Source organism: Pararge aegeria, chromosome 8, assembly GCF_905163445.1.
Source record: "Pararge aegeria chromosome 8, ilParAegt1.1, whole genome shotgun sequence".
In the NCBI taxonomy this organism is placed as follows: domain Eukaryota; kingdom Metazoa; phylum Arthropoda; class Insecta; order Lepidoptera; family Nymphalidae; genus Pararge; species Pararge aegeria.
The window spans coordinates 5237289-5256704 of NC_053187.1; the positions used below are offsets into that span (position 1 = coordinate 5237289).

General features: G+C 36.3%; 1 protein-coding gene and 1 non-coding gene across 2 annotated transcripts in view; one reads left to right on the top strand and one right to left on the bottom strand.

Annotated features, from left to right (window-relative positions):
- The first annotated feature begins 350 nt into the window (after positions 1–350).
- LOC120625746 (calcyphosin-like protein) overlaps positions 351–19416 on the top strand; it is a 60901-nt gene continuing 41835 nt past the window's right edge. The window contains exon 1 of the mRNA XM_039892927.1: positions 351–413. Within this exon, the coding sequence (XP_039748861.1) occupies positions 371–413 (43 nt within the window). The 5' untranslated portion in view covers positions 351–370. The remainder of the gene's footprint in view (positions 414–19416) is intronic.
- On the bottom strand, positions 15535–15648 carry LOC120626118. The gene has a single exon (XR_005658836.1). It is a non-coding gene; the product is annotated as a U5 spliceosomal RNA (small nuclear RNA).

Below are 19416 nucleotides of genomic sequence, written 5' to 3' on the forward strand. Positions count from 1 at the left end.
AGTGGACGTTAATACGATGTGGATGATGATGAATATGTTTACAAAATTCATTATTTAATCAAAATGAGTATTACAAAAATATCCAAAACTAGAAGGTTAAATAAATATCGATGTATAAATAAATCGATGATTTATGTTACACATACATAATGAAGCCGAACAAGTATTATCGTTCAGCGCTTGATTTGCTTGATTTGGACGAGAATTTTTCATTGTATCGTACGAGGGCTATGTCTACTCCTATGCATATCTCTTGATGGGATGAAAATAACCATAATAACGACTGTGGGCAGTCACGGCCGTGATATATAAGGCTTATTTAGTAAGCACGAGTCCAGTAGTGACAATGATGTCTGTAACAGTTATTGTGATGCTTTCAATGGTCGCTGCGTGTGCGGCTGCTCCAAATGATCGTGAGTTAATTTAGTCTGAATTAAAAATATTCTTGTAAATCACGCTAAGTGATATCGACTCAAACTATACTACGTATGGACTGGGTCATTGAACTCGTTGGTGCTACATCTCAAAAGAGCACCAGGCAGGCGGACGGTATAACATTATATTGACCAAATTACAGGTTTAACTCTTAAGAGGCTTAACTGAGTACAACAAGCGATATTTTCGCATAGGCGTTCTAATCATTATTGTATATACTAAATAACAATAACATCACTTAGGTTATTCGTGGGCCGTAGTAGTTAATGAGTATTTTAGAGAAGACACTGTTTTATTTCTTGGTCGAATTAGTGTAAGATATTAGTTTGCAGGACTCTTATCTGTTCATAATATATCAATGCCAAGCTCTGTTATTATAATCAGTCACTAGATGACCCGGTGAAATCTGTACCACCCGCAGACCGCCTTCTATTTAAAGTAATCTGTAGTGCAAGTCCCATATCATCATCAGTCCTGATGACGATTCATATTATTACCGGCCCACTACAGGGCTAAGGCCGTAGTCCACCACGCTGGCCCAGTGCGGATTGGTGGACTTCACACACACCTTTGAGAACATGATGGAGAACTCTCAGGTAGATTTGCTCTCGATGTTTTCCTTCACTGCTGAAGCAAGTGATATTTTAATTTCTTAAAACGCACATAACTTAGAAAAGTTAGAGGTGCGCACTGGGATTCTAACTCGTTCCCCCGAAAGGGAAGTTGGAAGTACTACCCACTGGGCTATGCCCGCTTCTGTCCCATATAAAATTACCTGTTTAGATCTTTTAATCTTTTAATCCTTGGGATTTTAATTGTTTGTTAAACCACATTGTTTTTACTCAGCATGGCAATTTAATATTATATTTTCTATTAATAGAAGATAGAGGATTGTCATCAGGTCCTAATAATAACATGACAACCTGATAAAGAATTTAGCAGTGGAACGTAGAGTCTATCTGGGATACCCAAAATGATTTACAGAAATTATAGACCGAAACAAGCTTGGATGGGTGAAATAACAATCCCAGCTGAGACAATTATTCACGTACAATAAGCGAAGAAGCTTGCGGAATATGGCTTAGACATTGAAGAAGAGTCTAATTATAATGGTCTATTGAGACTCGCAATAATTTACCTAAGTTCTAACTGCTATGACAGGAGATATCTTTGCCAAGGAGTTAGCAGTATAATATTATTAGCGCATATTAGCGCATAATGACGATGATATTTATACGATAGTAGCTGTTGCCCGCGACTTCGTCTGCGTTTGATTTTGTTTTTGATGTGGCATTCAATTTAATTATAGTTCTAAAAAAAATAAAGTATTCAGTATCGCTAAGCCTTAAATGAGGGGTTGTCCGCTCAGGAGATCTGTCCTCTATCTCCAACCACATTCATCAGATCTACACAGTTACAAATTAAACACATATTATAACCTCTATAGTACAAAAATAATTATTTAAATCGGTTATAATTTGTCGGAGTTATGGTGTAAAATCGTCAAACACTTTCATCCCCCCTCCCAAAGGAACCGAGCTTAATGCCGGGACAAAAAGTATCCTAAATTAGTTCTAACACTTCCAAGAATATGTGTACAAAGAGTTCGTGAGTATCAGTTAAGTAGTTTTTGCGTGAAAGCGTAACAAACAAACTTACATTGACATTTATAATATTAGTAGGATAGGAAAGGATAGGATACATAGATCTATTAGATCGTATTGCCTTCAGGCTTCACTGATTTATAAAAGCAACATTGTAAGTCATTGAGGCAGGTGGCCCAGTATAACCCTCACTATTTGCTCAGGAGCAGTAGTTACTCACCGACTGGTCGATGCTCCTGCATATTTGATATGCCCGAACAGGTTTCGATCCCATTCCTGAGATGTTGTGATAAAAATATATGATTGCAACCGGTTTTGTCGCTTCATTGAGAGACGTATGCGATTAAAGATATTGAGTAAGTTCTGATCCGAATTAAATTGAGAGCGCTCGATTAAAAAAAAGGTAATTACGGAACCGTTGAATGTTAAACATCTACAGACATGCCAACTTAGATTGGTTGCCGATATTTTTGTTGGATTGTATACGGCCAGTATCGGCATTATTGTAATTACCTGCAGCTACAGAATCCACACTTATGTGCTAACTAGATATTTCCCGCGGCTCCGCTCACGCGGTAACTAATTTGAAAGACTTTACCCAGGAGGAATAAGACAACTACCATGAACACAGCACTACGCTTTTTAATGACTCTTGTGTAAACAATGTTGTATGTCTTTCCATTAATAGTTAAGGCATGTTAAACTTGCAAACACGCGAACGTCCCTCGTATAGCATGTGGAGTAACATAGAGATAGTTAAAAGGACGGAGTGTACTGCGTCCTTTAAACTATCTTTATGCCAAAAATCTAGTGGATTGGTTATTTTCTTAAGACGTAAATGAAGGAGGATTTTTTCATACATAAATACGAATGTATACCTGTAAACCACTCTTGGTAATTTGTTGTTTTACCAAATAATTAGCACTTTACTCTTCGTCCTTTTAACTAGCTCCAAAGGAAATAAACAAGCAGGCTTTCGCATTTATAATATTAGTTGAGAAGTTAGGATATATAAATGCGAATAGAATCGAGTTCGGCAGCTGTAGATACGATATCGTATGTTAAGTACGGATTGAAACAGCATTGTGGCACTGGCCGACTCGTTGGCACATCTGTAGACGCTTTTAAGCAGATTGCTTTAATATTGTTTTTGCTAGTGATAGTTATATCGCAATTAAGTCATTTAGATAAATATTGAATTGTTTACTTGGTTTTTTATGCGTTTTAGAATTACCGGCCCAATACAGGGCTCGGGTTTCCTCACGCTGAATCCCCTGCTGCGGATTGGTGGGCTTCGAACGCCTTTGAGAATTTAATGAGGAACTCTAAGGCGTGCAGGTTTCCTCACGATGATTTCCTTCACCATTAAAGCAAGTGATATTCTAATTGCTTTTTCTAATTTTTATGTGCGTTTTACGCACATAACTCAGAAAAGAAAGAGGTGCATGCTGGGATTCGATCTCGGCTCCCCGAAAGTGAAGCTGAGGTACGGACCACTAAGCTATCACCGCTTCGCTTAAAATGAATACCGTTTCTCTAATGCTTAATTTTACATTGCATATTTAAACTAACACCTTTCTTAGGAAGCCTTTTTATTACTATGACAGAACTTCACTTACAGTTAAGTTCGATGAATCATCAAGCCATATGTAGAAGCGATATCACTAGAAGTAGTTTTAGTGTTGGAAGGCTTCGGCCGCGGATAGTTCTCACCCTAACGATAAAGACGTGCCGCTAATCGATTCAGCGTTCCGGTACGATGTTGCATAGAAACCGATTAGAGGTATGGGTTTCTTATAACTTTCATACTCCAGAACAGATAAGCCCGCTACCATCTTAGACTGCATCATTACTTTCCACCAGCTGAGATTGCAGTCAAGGGCAAGGGTTAGTGGAAAAAAAAGTCGAAATCCATTTGAATGAAAGCCAGTTACAAAGCTGGTCAATGTTGGTAAATCGTTCAGATGAGACTGTCTCCGATCTACAATAATAAATACATGATAAATAAACTGTTTATGGCACAGATAAATATAGTTATAAAGTTTAGTAAACGAAAGACATAAGAGACTTAAAGTACCTACCTATGTTCTGACTTCAAAGATGTTATTGCACAACTTTTTATTTTAGCACTTATAAACAGAAAGGAGTCCCGAAAAGGGTTATTTTCAGTTCGTAGATACTTTACGCATTTGCATGCCCGAATACACGATAAAGCTATCAATATTTACGTCGTAAACGTAGCACCGACAATCCCATACCTTGAAAAGGGATACATTTGCCCGGAGGCAGAGTAACCTCGGCAACGTATCCCACTGAATAAATTTGCCAAATATAACCCGTATGCCCATCTAAATAAACACCCAAATTACCGTGCCATTGTGTCGCTTACTGTGCGGGTGAAAAAAAAGCTAAAAGTGGAGGTCTAACGCGATATAAATTGCCCTCCCGTGGAACCCGATGTTTTACGAGGCAAAAACTTGTAATGCAAAATGCTTAAAGCGACCTTTGTAATTTCGTATTAAAAGAAACATACAAAAGCAACTATGTACCTACACCATCTCGAACGAAAGAAGGACCCACATTTTTTACTTTTTTTTTCTCATTTTTATTTAGCGGGTTTCGAGCAAAAAGAAAATACGTTATCTGGTTGGCCTGGTTTTGGATCTCACTTCTGAAGAGAGAAGAATAAAGATATAACCAAAAAATTAGTTTACAAAACTATAGTAACTATTCAGAACTTATCTGTGATCATTGTTGTTATGGTTTGTTTGCGGCACTGCACCTGAATTAAAATAATATAGCTACGTATTGTTTGAGTCAGTGAAACGTTAAAAAAAAACTTATAACAGTTGACAGTCAATATATATTTCATTGGAGGTAATTTCAAAAATGAACGACTCAATATTGATACGCGCACAAACTTAAACGAATTCTGTCCTGCTTACTTTAACATTAGTTAGAAAGGGATAGTGAATACTTAAAGTAAACGTGGGGAAGTCAATAAGAAGACATCGAGCGAAACCAGTTTACTCGATACTTCTGATGATAACGTAATTGATTCCTTTGACATTTGATAGTTTTCAACTTTCTATCCATTTTGTAACTTAAAATTAAGTGCTTCGAATCTACATCGAATACTATTAAGTTTTTTTTGTGTTCGGTAAACTTGTGTCTAAAGAAACGAAGTATAGAAAGTGACGTTGATATTAAGAAAAGCGTAACTTGCCAGAGACTTAAATTAAATTATTTGAAGCTGTTGATTTAATTTGAATTTATTTTGAATTTTTGAATTTTGAACGGTATCAACTAGTGATAAGAGCAATGCATCGCGTTTCGATATGCTTGTTATATTTATATGTACGAGAAATACAATATTGCTCTAAAGTAGCTTTACTGTATTACTTTATTAATTGCTTAGTAATTGAATGGTATAAGTACTTTAATAACTTTATTATAACGTAAATAGAGTGTAGAGAATTCAAGACGTTCTATATAGCACGGATCCCGAACATCCAATGACTCTCATATTTAATCTGTTGAATCAGATTTGACAGAACATGGGAATTTTGAAAAGAAAGCATCGTTGTCTTAAAACTTATCTACCTCAAAATATTTCCAAAGAATAAACTTACTCTAAAAGTTAATTAAAATTTGTAACCGCGGTTCTGGTAATACCACGCCTACTTAATTTAAACGCAGCCAGTTTTTTGTTGGTAGCCCATCCTTACTGACCATCTTCCCATCCCCCGACCCAAATTAATAACCATTCCACTTTAAAAGGAAATGATTTAATAGTTTGGGCATATTAATAACACTTCATAGGTTTCAATAAATCAATTTTTATACGGTTTTAGAACGATAAGAACGAAATAGTTGCAAAAAAACGTATCAAAATTTCAGGAAAGCGGTTAATTATCAAAACTTAAAAACTTACCCAGAAGTGACACCGATACCTTTTGCACAAAAAATATTTTAAGCGAACATACACACTTAACAACCATAGGCCACAGCCATTAGGGTATGACTAACATACTCCCTAACAGGTTAGCCCGCTACCATCTTAGACTGCATCATCACTTACCACAAGGTAAGATTTCAGTCAAGGGCTAACTTGTAGTGGAATTAAAAAAAAACTTCTGACTCACTTTTGGGGGAGTGAGTTTACACCAAGCACGCACTTCCAACATTTTTAAGTTACGTGCATGTTAAGTAATAAATATATCACTTTATTTAACGGCAAAAGAAAATATAACAAGGCAACCAGAGGCATGCAGCCTCTAGAGTTCTCCACTCATTTCTCAAAGGCGTGTGTAGCCCACAAATTCGCACTGAGCCAGCGTGGTGGCCTACGGCCTAAACCCTAAGTGAGAGTTCTTAATAATACTATCAAAAGGCGTGCTAACTCTATCAAACCGTATTTCATCAGGCTAGTGGCCACGGGTCAAAATAAAACGGGTTACATTAGAAATCCTTGTTATTCTGAGAGAAAACCTGTGTTCTATAGTGGGCCGGTACTGAGTTGATAATGATGATGTATCATCATTGATGATTAAATGATACTGCTGATGTCACTACAATATCAAACTACGAGGATTTATAAGAATGTAATCTTCCATCTTATCAGAATTCTGAATTAGAATTCATGTATGGGTGGCGACTTCCCTCGAAATTAAGTCCTAATTATAGATGCTAGGCAGTTCCGCTCTTGATAACTAATCAGTTAAACAGTTAACCAAATCAAAGAGAGGGGTGAATTGCGTAAATTGACAAGATTAAGCGCGTCTGAGATTATCATGGGGAAGGGATTCCGACGACCCTACCTTTGATTCATGACAACTCAAATCTAATCTTAATCGAAATGGCTAGGTATAGAATAACAAAAGTTTTAATCATTTTTTCATTGAAATCAGTAAAATTTAAAATTCAAAATTCATTCATTTCAATTAGACTTCAACTATAAGCACTATTGAAATTAATGGAAAAGAGCAACTGCTGAGTTTCTTGCCGGCTTCTTCACACAGACAGACTTGACGTTTTAAATTCAAAATTCATTTATTTCAAGTAGGCCTAATATAAGCACTTTTGAAACTTTTCTACTAAGATGAAGCCGGCAAGAAACTCAGCAGTTTACATTTTAACATTCATTTTTCTATCTTGTGAGTGATGAAAGCTCAAGCCGCTACTACCAAGCAATCTTTTCATTAAGAAATTCATGATGATGAACAGAGAGTGAAATAAATGAATTTTGAATTTGAATGCGAAATATTGTAATAGAGCAGCAAAACAAAACACGACAGTGCGCCATAGCGAAAGCGTTGAATGTTGTAGAGGAAAGTTCCCGCAAAATAGTTTTCTGTGAAGTTATAAAGACACTTATGAGTGTAAAATGGGCGTTGTATATTATAAGACAGACATTAACAATTTTATAAGTTTTAAAATGCATATAATAATTTTTGGAACCTACAGGATTTGAATCTGCGACTCTCTGGGAATCGTGGGATCGATATTTCCGCCAAGTGTAGGTAAAAACGCTATTCAAAATTATAAAATTAGAGTAACAATTTTAGGTAAAATACAGGGCACGGGTCACATCTCAGATTGAAGGTGTAGGCCGTAATCCACCACGCTGGCCAATTGCGAATAGGTAGAGTTTACACGTCCTTGAAAACTTTTGGATGAAAATGAATTTATCACATATTGTACGCGGTTGAAGATCGGGAAAAGGCTAGTAATGTAATAAATAAAGGAGTTGAAGTACCTAATATCATAACAAAATCCATATGTAACTAGAGCCCGCATGTAGCATGCATGAATCACGACATTCCGCCCGCCCTTCGCAAAAACATGTAAGTAAACGGTTACGTAGCATGAGCAACCATACTCGTAGACGTGCTGTTATACTTTTTGCTTCTTTTGCAAAATACTTACTATTCCTACTCATACTAACTAATATTATAAAAACGAATTCTAAAAATATAAATTGCAACGTATACAGATTTGTCGCAGATTATAGCAAATATTCATTGAAGATAACTACATCATGGGCTTCCGCAATGTAACGCTTACTTCTATACAAAATCCTTTACACATCCAACCTTATCTTCGCAATAATAATCCCATTTAATCTGGCACATTCCTATTCCGTACACATGCTGCAGGCAGTCGTGCGGCACTTAACGGAATTTAGGTTTGGGTCCATTTCCCAAATGCCTATTATACGGAAAGCCTAGGTTACAAAGGAAATTAGGAGGGTCCATCGCGGTAGGGTAATTTCGAGGGATGAACAGAATGTTTCGATTAATATTCAAGCTGAGTGAACTTAAATAACTTATAAGCAAACTGGGCAGTGACTTGCTGCTCAATGCCAGAGTGCCTTTTCGATTAGTTTAGTACTAGCTATTGCCCGCGACTTGCGGTTAAAAGCTTTCCGTTTGGTTTCCGACCGAGTTCAATCCCCTTGGAGTTATGTGTATTTTTAATTTAAGCAATTAATTATCACTTGCTTCAACGGTGAAGGAAAACATCGTGAGATGTGCTTGAGAGTTCTCCATTATGTTCTCAAGGGAGTGTGGAGTCTACCCATTCGAAATTGGCCATGGTGGACAACGGCCTTAACCCTTCTCCTCATTCTGAAAGAACCCGTGTCATGTCATGCTGAAGGATTGATGATGATGATGATGATTGCCCGCGACTAAGTCCGCGTTTATTTCGATTTTTTTTTGTTAACTCTACCGTAAGTCAACTCCAGCAGGGCTAGCACGGGCAGGGGATAAAAATTATATCCCCCGATTAATTAACGTGCCCACCTGCTAAATCACTGAAGTATGGAATAGGATAAGTTTACCCCCGTTTTTTAAAACACATATTATTTGGATATTATTTCCACTTGTGCGCCAGCGCTCTGAGAGTTGATAAAGCTGTGGGAGAAGATAAATTTATATCCTTTCCCCGGAGATATAATTGTCTCCTGCCCATGCTAGCCGTGCACTAGGACTAAAGTACGTGCCATGAAAAAAATATTTACCATAAGAGACGAGAATAAAGGCAGACTTAATTATCTCTGTTGAACATTTCGTCAAGATCGGTTTAGCTGCTAAGCCGTGAATAGTTAACAGTCCAACTTTTTTAAATCGCAAAACGACGGTAATAAAATCACACGGGCTTTATGGGCAATTTGCGAGCTATTCGTTATTTTCATTACTAGCCTATAACAGTCAAGTGAAGTCCAGTCCAGTGAACTAAAGGCCTATCCCAATGGGAGGGATTGCCTATAATCTCCTCGCTGGGCAGACAGGTTGGTGATCCCAGTAGATCATAGTAGTAGGACAGACCTACTACCCGTTCTCCTATATATAATGCGTGAGTCGCCCCGTACGCCACCCCCGGGAAGCAGTGGCGTGCGGGGCGTTCTTACATGCACAAAAGCACTGCATACCCTAAAATGTTTGTATGACTCATTAATGCGAAGGATTTTTCCATTATAGGGCACCTTTCTTCTTTATGCATACCCTGATAAAGAACCCTGTGCACGCCACTGCCGGGAAGAGGTGTTGTAACAACATCATTCTGATCTGCCATCACCACAAGAATCCACCAAGCACATTACATAATAATAATATAATAAAATTACAGGTAATAGACCTGATATAGTGCTATTCGATCGATCAGTGCTCCGTGCAATTGTTGACATTGCTATTCCACATGACGATACTCTGGTGAAAGCTAAAAGGAAAAAGTATGAAATGAACATGTGAAATATTGAGTCGACCGTTATTGTTCCGATCGTCGTTTCAGTCAATGGTCTTCTCGCGAAAAGCTTCGACCAACATCTTAAGAAGCTTTCGCTTGGTTGTTGGATCAAGGGTCGGATACAGAAGGCAGTAGTCCTTGAAACGGCGCGTATTGTGAGGAGGTTCCTGACTCTGGAGCCCTGACCACCGGTTGCTCGGGCATTCAAAAGCCCCGCAAGCGGAGTGTGGATGTTTTTTCTTTTAAATTTTTAATAGTGTTTTATATTTTCTTCAGCATTGTTAAGAATTAAAAAAAAATATGAAAATCAATAAATTATAATAATAATAATAATCCTTTATTGCCATACACTATTGTTAATACAAGATTTTTAACTAAATGTTTGCGTTGCGTTATTACTAAAACAAGAGTTAAATTTTAATAAAAAATTAAAATAAATTGTAAAATGAACAAATGAAACTAACACAAATAGTACATATTTAACAGTATAAAGTAAACATCATGCTCGGTACAGATGTTGAGCCTAATACACTTGTAAGTCAGAATCAAACCAATAAACAAACAAACAGAAAGACTATCGCGTTTACAATATTAATATGAACGCTTAGGCAAGTTTCAATTATCGGTCGAAATTAGTCAAAAAATTATAAAAGACTACTTTTAACCCCCGAGGGAGATTTGAAAAATTCTGTCAGTGTTGGATAGCCCATTTATAGAGCTATATATCTCGGCTATAAATATTTCATCACGCTAAGACGAATAGGAGCATAGCACCAATGAAGAAAGTTTCAAAATCACGGTTTTTTTTCCTTTTGATAGCTTCCGCGGCGTGCGCTGCGTTTCGATAAAATCATGTATCAAGTAGTTCCCCTTTAAAAGTTCTAAAAATAAGTCCGCAATAGCATATATGTCTGTCTTTAAAGGTTGACTTATAACCGGACGAAGTCGCGAGGGACCGCTAGTAATGGACACGTGTGGAACTTTATAATACTGGCAATATTCCTTCTATGTATATAAAAGGAATATTGCCAGTATAATACAGTTCCACACGTGTCCGGTTACCTATATATCCAATGCTATAAATTCAGAAAATTTTAATCCGTTTATCGTATGGACCCTTTCTGCCCTTTGTTGGGCTCCAAACAAGAATTGGGTCGGATTAATCCTAAGCCTAATTCTATGGAGATTTAAACGTTTTAGAATTGGGATAATGCTGGATATATCAAACACGTATGCTTAGCGGATTAATAATTGGTGGGACATAATACAACTTTATCTCCTGACTTTGATCGTTATGTTACGGTAAATCCACATAGCATCGGTTCTGCAGTGACGTTAACCGTTAGCGTCCCTTTTCAACAAACTTTCCAAAGGTAATGGTAATCAAAAGTACGTAAGTGTTTTTGAGGAAGTTGAATTTAAAGGATATAGAAACACTTCTATATATTTTCTAGTTGAACCAGATTACAGACATTTTTATAAAAATCTAAAACTGATTAAATAACAAAGATCTTAAAGTTAGCAAAAATGCGTAGTAGGTGGCTACCGCAGTGATGGTGATTACATTGACATAGTGATCGGGTAAAAACACCAACGTCGGTTGAGTTTAGTGGAAAATGTGGCCACTGACTACGCTTAATTGTAACCAAAACTGAAACATATGAATACATAGGCTGTTTCACATAATACCATCCTTTAGTCTAGTATTAAACAATTGAAAATGCAGTTCAGTGTCCTATTACCACCAAAAATCAGCGAAATCATTTGCTTGATAGAAACTTGGAAGTACCTAGTCAAAAAATCAATTACGAAATGAGAACCGGAACGACAAAACAACGTTACAAATTAAATGAAAGCTCATAAATATAAAAAAAAAGCAACGTGTAACCATAAGTATTATTACAGACTTGGGGTGAAAATGCACGCAACTTTTTCTAACAAAACCTTATATAGAAATCTATGTTTATAGTAAAAAAAATCGGTTTATAGTTGAGAGGGCGGAGGTCGCCCAAGCGAAACTGCTGCTCTATGCATAGGACCCTCATTTAACCTCACGAGGGTGGGGGCTGAAAGCAGCTGGTCTTGTATACTTTTAATCATTTTAAATAACGCAGGATAAATATAGAAAAACGCGGTAACTTTTTGTAAAATTGAGTTGGAGAACTCAAAATAATTGCTTTCATAGAGTCAGTAAGTTTCAAGTAAGCCATTGACTACAATCTCACCGGGTGATAAGTAATGGCAGCTTGCTAACCGGTTAATAATGGCAGTTACAGAACCCCTTATCGGTTTTTACGCGAAATCGTACTGGTACGCTAAACCGCTTTGAGGCATGGCTTTATCGGTAGGTTTGTAACTAACCACGCCGAAGCTGTGCTTTTGTTTGCTTTGCTTTTAAAAATTAAACATCCCTGCCGGGGATCGAACCTGGGACCTTCCACTTACAGATTACAGAACACGCTCACCACTGCACATTTTTAATAACTACTTATATCATGCAGTATTCGTGCAGTTTCATTAAATAAGTGTGCATTATCGATATTATACGTATCTAGCCGAAAGACTCGAACGGAAAACTTCCTCCTTTCGTTGACGGACGCGCCACGAAATAATAATGTCTACTGCACCACATATTTCTATGAAATAAGACGAAATAAAAGGTAGACATACTTTTTGTGGATGCATCTTAACCTTCCTGGTTAATGAACTCGTTTAAATTTATTCTAATAGATGCATAGACCTGAAGATCTAACATTTAACAACAAGGAGTAGTCGGTGGCCACCGTAGTGAAATATGCAACGTGAATATTGATTTTTAATCAGTTCCATAATAGTTTTAAATTCTCTATCTCGACAACATTTCTAAAAATATAGAGACTCTGGAATTTTAAAATCTCTAAAATGTCCAGCAGTGGATGTCTATCTGTTAACACAAAACAGCTTCGTTATACTAAAAAAAATCGGAAAGGAAAAAGAAAAATAAAATTCGTTAAATCATGTTTTAGTTATATCTAACTTTGTTACATTGAGATTAGGTTGGTCTTAAATTTGTTAAAAGAGGTAAAAAATAGTTGACAAGGATTGAGGTTGCAAAATTCGTTATTTCACATTTTTTTGATGGTTGAAAATTCGTTGCAATGGTATAATTTACATTCGACTCTTATGAACAATTCAAGGGGATAACGGAGATTTTTTTAGATCGAGGAAGTCCATAATTTAAGTTACTTTATATTAGTACGTTGTACGTTGATATTAGAATGAATCCTATTGCAGATCTTGATACGGAGTACGGGTATTGGAATCACCAATAAAAACACAAATCATTTATATAGACTGATAGCATCAGGAACTGGTTTGTTTCATCAGCCTTCACGAAACGGTCCCTTTGACAATACACGCGTTGACCCGTGGTTTTACCTCACAAACATATTAGCTGTATGTGGAGTAACCCTACTAGTGTTACATTAAACCAGGACATAATAAAAACAAATTATATTAGGTCGGTATCCATTTATAATTTTTCCAGAGTTGGTAGCACTAACTCATTGATAAAAAAGACTAAATGTCATGATATAGACATTGCAGTCTGTAATACAAATTAGTTCACATCGTTGGCGATTAAAATTTAATCACCATTTTAGATCTATTAAGCGAGAATCTATTTGCGTCTAGGAAGTTTTACCTAATCTATTCTACCTTTTACTAAAGTGGTTATAACAGATTTACTTGTAACAGATTTAATTAATTTGTCTGAACTGAACAAAAACACGATTTTTGTAAAGAATGTTTTTGTTCAGTTATTGGAAGTCGTTTTTCTTTCAATTTTACCTTGTTTTAGAATCCTTAATAAAATTCCTATTATACTTGAATCGTAAAATTACTTGATATAGATTTTAGTAGTATTTTAGGGAATTTACTTAGCTTGTCCGTGGAATTACTATCGCCATGCTTATTTCTGCCGTGAAGCGGTATTGTTGTGTTGCAATCTGAAGAGTGTGATTGCCTGTTTTATAACAAGTACATGAGGCTGGCAACACCTACGCCTCAGATTGATGGACACAGAGGGGTAATTTGTAGGACCTTTTCCGAAGTGCAAATAACATTTGGTTAAACAAATCACGAACAAATTACGGTAAGAAAAACATAAGCTTTGAAGGAGCATTAATGAAATGAGAAATAAATTACCTAACGACATTAAAATAGAAAAAACTTAAAACCTTTGTAATTGCCAAAATCTGAGTGCGGTCCTCGCTTTGTATGACAGTATGAAGTATTTATAAATTTACCCTCAAGTTTTTTGTATAATTTCTGATTACACGTGCCGTTGTTTGTAGTTTTAATATTACCTACATAAAAATAAGTTGTAAATATTCTCATTGAGTGAAATTGTAATTTCTTTTAAGAAAATAAACGTCTTTAAACTATAGGCTATAGTTTTCCACTTTATGTCAGGTATTGTTTTAGGTGGTGAGAGTTTTTCTTGTACTAATAACAAAAAAAACTATTCAATTGTAAAATAAATACAAATAAAAATGAGGACCTATCCGAGAGAACCAGTGGCTACCCTGGCCGCATCAAATGAGTGCATGCAATTACGTACACAAACCTTTTTACGTTCACACAATAACAGTCACTATACAGCTTCCAATAGAGGTTACATTGGCGTATTCGATTATATATGGGCACATTGGGTCGAAGTCATGGTTGCAATTACCGCGGCGAATGTGTCGTTTGGTCTTTGTTATGTCTATACACACGTACGTGTTTAAATACTTATTATTCTAGCTCTGTCGCACTTATTTCATGGCCAATTGGCGAGACAGAGAGAACATACAAAAAACGAGGACTGCAATTATCGTGAGTGGTGAGTATATTCATAGTAAGGATCTTATTTGGCTTAACTTAAAGTGGTTTAGCCTGTGTAAATAACAATATTAAATCGCCCAATTATGTATACGCTAGAAAAAGAAAAATTGCTAAATACGTGTTTAAAATACGAATATTTTCAATCTATCTCAATTATTACACACGAGAAAAGAAAAATACACACGATCCAGCATCAAGATCTTGGTCTTACTTATTTGACTGTATTTATGGATTCAAGAAAAAAAACTTCCTTATTCGTTAAAGTTATTCTATGTTTAGCACAGTGAAGTGGTGCGACGTCAAATTAATAATAAATAATTAATATTTTATTACGTCACTAGAATAGAATAAATAGAATAGAATTTAAGAAAAGAATAGAGAAGAGAAAAAAAGAGACGAAATGAGAATAGAAGAGAAGATAAGAGACGATAAGAGAATAGAAAAGGAGATAAGAGAGGAGAAGAGAAAAGAATATAACAGAAGAGACGAGAATATAAAAGAATATAAGAGAATAGAATAGAATTCGGCTTCACTTTCGGAAGGCCGAGTTCGAATTCCAGCACCTCGCAACGCACCTCAAATTTTCTATATATAATTAAAATATCACTTGCTTCCACGGTGAAAGAAAAGAAAACATCGTGATAATGTTCTTAAAGGCGTGTGAAGTCCACCAATCCGCACTGGGCCAGCGTGGTGGACTACGGCTTTCCCTTCTCATTGTGGAAAGAGACCCGTGCCCTGTAGTGGGCTGGTAACGGGTTGATATGATGATGATGATGATAACCGAAAGAGATGAATGTTTGGGATTAAAAAAAAACGTGAATCAGAAAATGTTTGTTATTAGTTATCAATTATAACTATTAGTTATGTTAATTTGTATAACTTTACCAGGTAAAGCTTCCAAAAATATTACAGACTCATTTGAATGTTCCCCTACACGGAAATCTTTAGTAAAAGGCGAAAGATTTATACGTCTGAAGGGAAACCAGAGTTAATCGTCAATTTCATCCCTTCAGTAGTCATGTGCTGCGAAAAAATCTCCTTAGCGCAATGTACAATACAAGTGGTTTGGTACAGCGCCATCTCTCGGCAATTTCATAAATACGGAGATTGTGCTTGAACCAACTAACCTCCGACGTAAAATACTCAATCTGTATTACAGAAATAATGGCTGCCTAACAAAGTATAACAAACATTAACATAAAAGTTAATAGCCTTTGTGCGTGAGAACTCTATTGGATACCGCAACAAGCGACGAAGCTTTACGACAGCTTTTCACAAAAACACGACGATTTCATAGTTGAAGCAGTATTTTTATCACAGTTGAATGTGCGAACGTCTACATTTTGAACTGTGTTGGCACTTAACCATAGGTAGTATAAATTGCAATCGAGAAGTAATTAGTATTCGAGTACCCAAACCCTGTAAGGTCTAAGTATTAAAGTTATTCTCCTTAGTTTTCTAAAGCTTGAGGTCATCAATAGCAAACTAATACTGGCGACTGGCGGAACAATTATTCTAAAAAAAACTTAAAATATTAAACATCTAAACAATATTAAGTAAAATTTTGATGTTTTCTACTTGAAACTTTTTGTTTTGACAAGGACTATAATCCGCGAAAACTGATAAAATTGTATTTTTACCTGCATGCTTTATGCAATATTCCACCGGTTGCATCGAACAAAATTGTTAGGCTTTGGGTTTTACCAACAAGAAATACCTAGTAACAGCGGTCAGCCACACTACACACGTGGTATTAAACCTTAAGCTTAAGAACTGTTTAATTTAGTTCCCCCCTCACCTTTTTACCATCGAACCGCGAGGCATCCGTAAGGATCTGCATCCCTACGTGGTTCATATACCGTGGACGCGTACGAAGCGCTTTACATCTTCGTTTCTGATTCGCACCGCAAAGACCCGGAAAGCCCTTCCAGCTTCCATTTTCCCCAGTACCTACAATATGAGTACCTTCAAATCAAGAGTGAATAGGCATCTTCTAGGTAAGGTGTGATTGCGGCCAAGCGCTCGTCTGTATCCATAAAAAAAATATTGTTAACGCTGCTTTAAAGCGTACGTGGATGCCAAAGCAGCTTGAAAGGAAGCCCTCAAAACCTTTCTTTCATGAGCGAGACCTATATACAATAGGCCGAACAGCAATAGGCTATATAAAATTAGTTTTACGCCATTCGAATTCGAATACTCTAGCCGCTAACGAGTCGAACAATGTCGTACTAAAGGCCCCCAAAATTCTGTATACGAGAGGAACTCGAATAGCGTAAACGTAATTAAAAATCTACTAACTGAACCGGAACAGATCTGTAGAACCAATATTCGATTTCAATGACGGCCAACAGAAATGCCTTGTAATTGAATACTAGTTAATCCCTTGCGTGCAGTTTTAAATTTAAAATTCACAAACTACAAACTGCAAGCAGTCGTAAGACCGATCGCACGTTGGGACCTTCACACTATTGTGAGGAGTGCCAATACATAGGCCCGACTGACTTTAGCCTTTATCTTTGCTCCGTAGCTTTTTGAGCATATCAGGCCATGGGTTTCCGTAACTTGATGGTGAACGTAAGTTAAAATTCGATTAATTTTGATGATTTAAAAAAAAGAGATACTATTTAAAGTTCCGGCACAAAATCGTAGAAAACCTACATGCCTATCCCATAGATTATATAAAGTAAGTCTTTCGTGTCTTGCATCGGAAGCGCTTTTAATCTGTCCGCTCTCAAGTATCACTTTAACCATTATACCAAATACGTTTAATAAATACTTCAGTTTCGAAACAGCTCATCGAATTATCGTATTACATATTCGAGTGTATTGTTTTTTGAATGACCGGAACAGTAATAGATAGTAACGCGCGAGTTTTTTACTTCTTTTTTTAAGTTAGTATTTAATTTGTATATAATTGGCATTTCACACCACGGTAAAAACAGCAACAAAATGTAGTACTTAATAGTTCTGTTAAACAGTACAAATGTACGGCCGACCTAACTTTACCGCCCCTATGCCACAACCCTACACACAAACTAAATTTATATGATTTTTTCATTACATAAAGTACTGTTTATATTCAGGGATGTACTTATAGCGCATATCTTGAAGCGTAAAGATGATGATTTAGGTGCTAAACGCGGCAGAAAAATAAGTACATCTTTGCATAGAATAAGTCTAGATGTATTTCGTTGCATTCTAGCCTTTATTCCTTGAGCAAGAGGAGTCTATGAAAAGCACAGAGCAGGTTTTCGTAGGTTTTCTATTTGTTTCCTTTATGGTGGGAGTCGTTTTATATTGTGGTGTTGTTAGTAGTTTCATATAATTTATTATATTAAACTACGAACAACCTTTACTTTGCCCTCTAATTTGTCCGTTACAGAAAATTAGGATATATTCGCTGTGTTATTTTTAATGATATATTACTATTACTCATAGGGTACATTTTCGTCTAAAAACTTTAGACGAAAGAGAATATAGTGCACAGAGGAGTGCGCAAAGACGAGTGCACTCTCTATTCCCTCACTCCCATAGTCCCACGAGAGATCAGGCGCCCCCCAACGCACGGGCAATATCCAAACTACGAGCAGGTGCTACGAATTTATTGGTCGAAAAGCACAGGAATTTGGACCAGAGTAAGCATAAAGCAATAAAATTGCATAGAATGCCAAAACATTCCTCTGTTGCCAGTTATATAAAAATTAGGATAGGCAGAGCTTTTGTGCATGTATGAAGTACACGCCACTGCCTACTACCATTGGCCAAACCCGGGGAGCGTATCAAAGGCAGATGGATATGGTCCAGATAGTTATCTCATTACAAATCATATCTCTCAGATTGCTTGCAGCAATAAGGCCGCCTTTGCATGTCTACATTGTGTACTGTATACTCCTTACTGTTTCTTTTCCTGTATGTTATACGTGCAATAAAGTGTTTCTTCTTCTTCTTCTTCTTCTTCTCATGATCTGCATACAAACATGCTCACCACTACAAAAAACGAGGTAGTTTTAATGACTATATCCAAACTACAACGTTCAAGATAGAAAAACAAGAATATGATGAACTAATTATCTCTATTAACAAGATAGATTCCCGTTTTGTAAAGTTTTTAATTGTTTAAATCACTCTTCATACATAAGTTATTCCCCGCTGTTGTACGAAAGCATTAAACTGCATCATAGAATATCAAACAGACCGGTGTTAAAAGAAAACACATGGATAGTGGAAGTTTAACAACATGGTAGGCCCCAGCGGGTGGTCATAATGGTACGACATTAATTGTATAGGCACAATTAAAATACTTGCTCGGGAAGTTTACCTAAATCGGATACATAGCTATGCTCAGGATGGTAAAAAAACTCGTACCATACCATTTACACTACAACTAACAATAGACAAAGGTTTTCTACAAAATATATGGAAAAATCCATGATTTTTAAATCACCTACCAACTCCAAAAAAAATTGCAATAATAAATACACTTCCACTTTTAAAACCCTTACGCCCTATATCAAATTTTTTTTATTTTATTATTCATGATTTATGCACCATTTTAAAGTCATCAAAACATACTTAACTATGTTTACCAATTTACCAAAAAAAAGAAAAACAATATAAAATACAATCAGGACGGTTTGATTTCCGAGCTTAATTGTATATATACAATCTAACTTCATGTTTTTAAATATTAATTGACAGTGAGTTGGTGGACAAAAGATTAAGTTTGTTGTGAGCTTTTGAAAGCTTTAAGTTAACGGAT